The sequence below is a fragment of the Mustela lutreola genome, chromosome 2 (assembly GCF_030435805.1).
Source record: "Mustela lutreola isolate mMusLut2 chromosome 2, mMusLut2.pri, whole genome shotgun sequence".
Lineage (NCBI taxonomy): Eukaryota > Metazoa > Chordata > Mammalia > Carnivora > Mustelidae > Mustela > Mustela lutreola.
Window position 1 is genome coordinate 146317954 of NC_081291.1, and position 7437 is coordinate 146325390.

Consider the following 7437-nt stretch of genomic DNA (forward strand, 5'->3'; position numbering starts at 1 on the left):
CAAAGTGATTTTGAAAATGCAAACATTTTCCAAGCTTTATGGTAAATTCTTAAATCAGAAAAATGACTATCTGTATTATTTCTGCGAATGCACTAAATACACACACATATACACGCACAAAACTCAACCATGCTGATAATTAAGGGAAATTCTTATGAAGGAAGTTTCGATAGTACAGCTAACTAAGGAGTTAAAACTGAATGACATGCATCATAAGGGCTGCACATGATTTATACTTTTCTGCCCACAAGATTCTATGACACGGCACCTGTCTTAGCTGACGACCAGAAAACCAAACACAGCACCATTATAAACCTACCTTTTCCAATGAGGGAAAAAGGTTATGCTCTACGTATGCTTCCATTCCATTAAATACTTTTTAACCTCACGGGACCAGCTATTTACTTTTTAATAAACTTGAAAGAAGCAGGCAATGTAGGCTAATGGATAAACAGAAACCACAAAGGATTATTAGTATGATTACTCCCATGGATAAAAATTAGAGGAGAAAAGATTGCAGCTAACATTTAAACACTAGTATGAAAATATATAACAATTCTGTATTTTCCCCTGAAATCATGATAATCTTATAAATTATTTTGCACCAGAATTAGCACTTCCCTTTCCACAGTCTAGGCCATACCATAAGAAATAACTACCATGCCAGCCAGAATATGTGTCAAAATTTGCCAAAACTGTTGAGTATTAACATTGTAATAACACAGAAGCCATCAGATCACATTTCATAGTTTTATTGAGACGTTTTTAGTTTTAATTGTCTATTGTAGGTACAATTCTGATGATCATATCAAAGCTCTATTATAAATAGCAGATAGTAAGTTGGCTGCATGCCTTAGACACACACACAAGCACGATATTGTACACTCCCCTGCATGCAAACTTAAGGAAATATACCTTCCTTTTATTAAAAACATAATTACATACAATAAGTCTGGAATTTGTTAAGCTACCATTGATTTAGATAAACCTGAGAAGGCTCAAAATGTCAAGTAACACTGTTTCCATACTCCCCATTCAATGAAACTGTTAATCACAAAGAAATCTAGTTAAACTATATTAAAATCACAGATAATATAAAAATAAACATTTCTGCAAGAACACTAAACATTAGAATTCAAAGTCACAAATTCTGATATGTAACATTCCCCTTCATATTAATTTGTAATGATGTGTATGATACAATGTACAACATAATAAAAATTGTAACAGAGTTCAGCAGCCAAATCATTTACAGTTATCACTATAAAACTTGAAATTAAAGTTATCAACTGAACAACAAAAACATTAAAATAGCAATGTTGAACTTGCTGGTAGCATGTTACTTAGAAACTCCATCTCAACTCAAGATTATACTTTCACCTTAAGAAGAAACAAAACAAAAATGTAAGCAGAACTGAGGACAGTAAGGGATTGCACCAGCTGCCTCTTTTTCTCTCTCTCTCCATAGTTTTTCCTTAAGTTCTAATCTATCTATAATGCCCATTCTTCCAGACTTCTAAAACATAAGAAATCTACTTTGAATTTAGGACAACTTTCGCACTAGAATTGGAAGCTTCAATCATATGTGGAGGCACAATTCTAAAGTTCTTGAAAAGACAATATAAACTTTTCTATGTCATATAAAATACAGACAATACAGACCTAGTCTGGCAAAGATATTTTGTATTTACTATTGAGCACTTACCACAGTAGGACACCACAGTGTGTCTGTATAGAGAACTCTAACGTAAAAAGGTAAACATGCGAAAGCATTTCTAGAGAAAATTAACCACTTGTATCACAAAACATTCATATTTTAGATAAAAAAAATCGACAAACATTTCAAGATACTGGTATTTTAAAAGTGTACTATACAATAACTCATTTTATCTATGCATCACATTCCATAAAATACACTAGTGTGACATATATACATTGTAATAAATATAATTTACATCAGCATATTTGATCTTTCAAGAAAGATTTTAATTTGTACAACTGAAGAATTGTGAGTTTCATCAATAAATACTATGTTAATTGTAGTTTGACCAACTAAGTTAAAGCCTCAAGATATCCCTAACTATTTACATATCTTTATTTTCCCTAGTCCAATTCCAACTGCTATAAACACATCTCTTGTATCCAAAAGAAGTTTACTGTACTGTCCGAGGAGATGGAGAAGACTTATAGGGCAGAGGTCCACATCATAATTGGTGAACTTTGTGAGAATTTCCAGCCAAGGACTGGAATGGAAGAGTCCTGGAAAGTACAGTAGCAGATTTCGTGTACCTCTGGCTGGCTGTGTTTTTAATGTTCTACCACATCCCCTGAGGTCCCAACAGATGGAGTTCATCTAACTTTTTAATCCATGGAGAGTGGCATTGAAAGGGTCAAGAGTTCCACAGTTGGTCAAGTGGCAAGGTCATGTTTTTAATGTTGAATCCTACTCTGCTGTATCTCTTCTTGTGTTTGTATTTTTATCATTTCAGTGCAAATGGACAATGCTTAGTCTAAGACACCAAGTGGTGAGCCAAAAATACCTTGAACTTGGCATGAAAATAGTTTTGTAGTGTGAAATTTAGTTAACTGATAAGTTCTATAATTTTAGCAGTTCATCAAAATGCCAACAGATTTCTGCCTTTACTATTAAAATACCTACTTACATCATCACATGTCATCAGATTTCCAGCCAATAGATCACTGCTTCATCCTGACTCTCTGTATGTTTTTATCATTATCACAGACTCTTCCTGGAGACCTCTTTGTGCCTAGAAGGGGTTGGGCAAGATCATTCTTGTTACTATTTGGCATGTATTCACACATTGTCATTGTCCACTATATGACGAATGAAGAAGAAACACTGGAAAAAAAAATGCCAAGAAGTAAAAGGGCATTTCTTGGCACTGTCCATCTCACTGGATCCTCAGCCCCAAAGAAAGTCCTCTGGGAGCTCAAACACAATGTATGTAACATGTACTGTAAACCAGGCTGGCATCCTGAGACCTAAAAGGAAGAAAGCTAAAGTGAATGGTGAGGAAATATAGAAATATATACCATTAGCTTATGAGTTCAAGGATGGTACAGGCTTTGAATTTCCATTTTGGTTAATGTACTGATCTTACTGAGGATGATGTTTGACAGGGATCATATAGTAATGACGGTATTTCATACTTTTTAGGATTGCACACAATGAATACTATAGAGGACCCTAACCAAGTGAGAACCTTAACCAATCTCTTTCCTCAAAATGAGGTGGTGTAGGCTATACCTCTAACTGGTTTCTTTACGATTTGGCTGCTACAATTCTGTGCATTAATCCGAACATATAAAAAAATCACTTTTTAATAAAGCTTAACACTGCTTCTCACCATTGATCTTAGTGGCCAAAGACTGCTAAGAAGAAACTGAAGATCTCACAAATCCACAGGCCACCCAAGTACCACAGGAACTGATCAAGTCCTGACGGTCCTGTCTCTGTATCCTACAGTTTCTTGCCTTAAGACAGACTCCAAACTGCTTTACTTACAAAGTGCTTTCCAACAAGTTAGTCTACCAACAGTTGCAAACTCTAATTCTGGCTTTTTTGAGGCTAGTTTTGACAGAGATTCCTTTGATACTGGATATATTAAGAGTTAAAATTGTGTTACCTCACCTTACCATTCTACATTCTATAGATTTTGACAATTTCAATGGCTAGAAATGCAATATTTAATATTATCAATTGAAATTCACTCTTCATTGAAAACTCTTATTAGAATTACTGAAATATTTTGTGGAATTTTTATTACTGCCTGGCAGAGGGGAGAAAAAAAAAAAGAAGAAGAAGTGGCCAGTAGTCTTCTCTTAAACTGTTAGCAGTCGGATTTGTAATCTCCACCACTTTTCAGTGCTGTGGTACCTTATGTACTGCATAAACTGAATTCTCTTATTTCCCTTTCCCATATATTTGCAGTTTTCCTTTAAATTTAAGGATCTAAGATCCATTATAGGATTATAGCTTTTCATTCTAGCAACATAACCTGTACAGTCTGCTGCCTTTATTTTAATAATGCATTTAATGTTTTCCAACATTTTGAAGAAGCAAAAGAGAGGCTTTCACCATTTTAAAGTCCTTATTCTAAAATTGTTTTCTCTAAGCGTGCGCACACACACACACACACACACACACACACAAACCCTCATCTTTTCCCCACTCTTAGTTGCCTCATACATTTGGGAAAATATGCTTGTAGCCTATGCATTGTGAAGGACTGTCAACCATTCTCCCTCTGATAATATCATCCTCTTGGCCAACAGTCTTCAACCCTGGTCTGTAATAGAGCTGCATTTTTACATTGTTATTACAACTATCAGTGAGCATTCATACTGCAACACAAACTCCTAAGGCAGTGTGCAACAGCCGTGGTGCAAGTAAATGTTCTTTATCACAGGAAGTCTAAGAGTTCAGTGTTTACAAGGAAAGTACATGAACTTTGATTCTTCCAAATGCAATATTCCTGTAAGATAATATATGCAGACTTCTACCACCCAACATCTAGCACCTATCAGAAGTTTTCTAGAAGTAACTGGGAAATAAGCACTTTCTAGGTTTTTACACTGACTTTTCTATTCAATTCTGCAAAGAAGCTCAGCCGGCTACTGCCTGTTTCTAGGACCAAAAGAGACACCCAGCTGAGATCTCTTCATCGGATATTAAATGAATAGAGTTTAGCAATTTTGCTAAACTTTCAGAATGTGGATTCTGTTCCTACCATGGATCACAGAAAGCTCAAAGTTTCAAGTGCTAGTTCTCTTGGAGAAATTATTAATATCAAAATAGCTGTAGTACTCAAGTGCCCTTTACACAGAAGAGCTTGTGAATTTTCAAGGCAGATGAGAAAGTAAATGTTTAACTAGGATTGTTTAATTTTATTTTACCTACTTCTAGTTAGAAAGGGTAGCCTTGAAAGTGAACCCAAACAAGCCAACTGTAGGGGGTGGGTGTTTTCACTTTTTTTTTTTTTTTTTTTAAACTCACTTGGACTTAGTTTTCTCTAAGCTTACTAGAAACTTAAGGGGGGGAAAACCCACTTGGCTCTATTAAGCATCCTACCATGTTACAAAAGTGGGTGTTCGGTGACTCTTGCCTCTTCACAAGCTTGTATCTCCATTCTGCTTGAACTCCGACAAAATATTGAGGGTCATGTCTTCGCTCTTGGATTGCAAATTTGCCTCACTTCTTCTGGAAGCTTTCCTAGTGGCTCTGGAGAGTCTCCTCCTGAAAGTATCTCCTGCCAAGAAATAGAGAATGGGGTCCACACAGCTGTTGAGACTTGCTAGACCTCTTGTCACCTGATAAGTGGCATAAACTTGGTCATTGAATGCACACATTTCTGGGGTCTGAAAATCCAGCCGTGCCCTCAAATTCATTGTTTTCATTACATGGAAAGGGATGTAAGAGACAGCAAAGACAGTCAGTACGATAATCACCAGGTAAATGGATTTCCTCCTCAGAGGCGAGTTGTCCAGGTCATTGTAGATCAAAGCCCTCACAATTAATCCATAACAGCCCAGAATCAGGACCAAGGGGACACAGAACATGGCCACAGTGGTGCACATGCTGTAGATGAAATAACTTCGCAGGTACTCGTCGGAGGTGGTGTCATAGCAGGTGATGGTTTTGTTTTTCCGGACCTGGGTGCCTGAGTAGAAGAGGATGGGGGAGATTCCCACCACCACGATGAGCCACACCAGCACGCTGATGTAGACCGCATTCTTCTTCTTGAGCCTGCCCAGAGACTTGAGCGGGTACACCACTCCGCTGTAGCGGTGCGCGCTGATGCAGGTTAGGAACAAGATGCTGCCGTAGAGGTTCACATGGAAGATAAACCTCTGCAGCTTGCACATGGCATCCCCAAAGATCCAGTCCGTCTTATTGAAGTAGTAGAAGATGAGCGCGGGCAGAGTCAGCACGTACAAAAAGTCGGCCAGGGCCAAGTTGAACATATACACGGAGATGCCGCTCCACGGCTTCATGTGGAAGACAAACATCCAGATCGCCACGCTGTTGCCCAGGAAGCCAATAATGAACACCAAGATGTAGACAGCCGGCAGGTAGTAGAACTGGAAGCCCGTCTTGGTCAGGGAGCATGCGAACGAGGCTGCTGCGACAGCCGCGGTGGAGGCTGCGGTGCCGTTCCCCCAGGGCAAACCCGGGCCGGCTGGGAAGGTAGCGTCCGTCCCATTGGGGACAGCCGGCCACAGCACCTCGGTCATTCTCTCCTTTCCTGACTTACGCCGCGGCTCCTAGAGGCAAGTAGCAGCGAGAGGGCGGCGGCGGCGGCGGCGGCGGCAAGGGGCGCACCGAGCATTGGAAAAGCGAGGGAGCAGTAGGGAGCGGGCGCCCGGGATCCCCACGGGAGGGGGCACACACAGGCAAACCCACCGTGGCTCCGGCCCCGCGTTCGCCGCGGGCCATGAAATCCACCCGCAGCCGCGACCAAGCTGGGCTGGCAACCGAGCCAGCAACTTCCCCGTCCGTCTGGTCAGTGCGGAGGTTACACAACCGGGTGCACAGGGCACTGCTGACAACTTTCAGACTGCGCTTTCCGGAGGGTTCACTAGTCCTCACAGGAGCGCGGAGACCGCGCTGGGGGTTGCGGAGACTGCGCTGGGGGTTCAGCGAGGAGGTCGAGCCAAACTCAGTACTACGTTCCGGCGTGGGGAAGGCGCTCCCCAGCCTTCTTTCCCCGAAGATCAACTTCGTTTGGGTATCTTCTTTTTCCCTACCTTGCAAAGCAAGCTGCTCCTTTCAGGGGGCCCGCGCTCTTTCCTCTTTCCTCTTTCAGAGGCTTCGGTCGCTGCTCTGGCTCAGCCTCTGGGGGCCATCGGAGCGCGCGTCACCGACAGACCCGCTCGCCTCTGGATCGCCTGGTGTTAACCCTCAGTGCAGCTCAGGGCCCCTCCTCAGGGCCCCTCCTCAAGGCCCTGCTCGGGCGAGTGCTGGGGACAGGCGGCTCCCCGCGAGCATGGGCGGAGTTTGGGCTCCCGGGTGAGTCCGGGCTCCCGGGAGGCTAGGGGCGTGCCTCGGCGAAGCCTGCCCGGCTGCCCGCCAGTTTCAGAGCGTCCTCCTGGAGCCAGAGCAGTCTTCCTTGGAGGTCTTCACGCGACTGAGCGCGCGCAGCCTCTCCCCCTCCGCTGCTCCCAGAGGCGCCGAGGGTGAGGGGGCGCTTGGTCCGCGGGGCTGCTGGGGAGCGATTGGCCGGTGAGCGCCCCTTCGCTCTTCCGCCAGCTATCCGGCAAGGCGAAGTTGCTGACACACAGGAAACCCTGCTGACTGCTCACAGCCTTTGACTACAAACTCTAGAGCCCACGGGTCCAAAACAGAAGTCTCTAGGGCCAGGTGTCTGCAGGTTCCAAGCAGCCAGCAGTCCCCAGCTGGGAACGCCCTGCTATTGC

General features: G+C 42.7%; 1 protein-coding gene across 2 annotated transcripts; it reads right to left on the reverse strand.

Moving 5' to 3' along the window:
• Positions 1–736: 736 nt before the first annotated feature.
• Positions 737–6290, reverse strand: P2RY1 (purinergic receptor P2Y1). Of its 2 annotated transcripts, none has more exons than XM_059163718.1 (2): positions 5093–6290; positions 737–2768 (listed from the first exon to the last, which is right to left on the reverse strand). In XM_059163718.1, exon 1 carries the CDS (start codon positions 6253–6255, stop codon positions 5131–5133), a length of 1125 nt encoding a protein of 374 aa, XP_059019701.1. In that variant the 5' UTR covers positions 6256–6290; the 3' UTR covers positions 737–2768; positions 5093–5130. The 2 variants fall into 2 exon arrangements, with proteins under 2 accessions (XP_059019701.1, XP_059019700.1); XM_059163717.1 differs by having other exon boundaries at positions 737–3003.
• Between the last annotated feature and the right edge of the window lie 1147 nt (positions 6291–7437).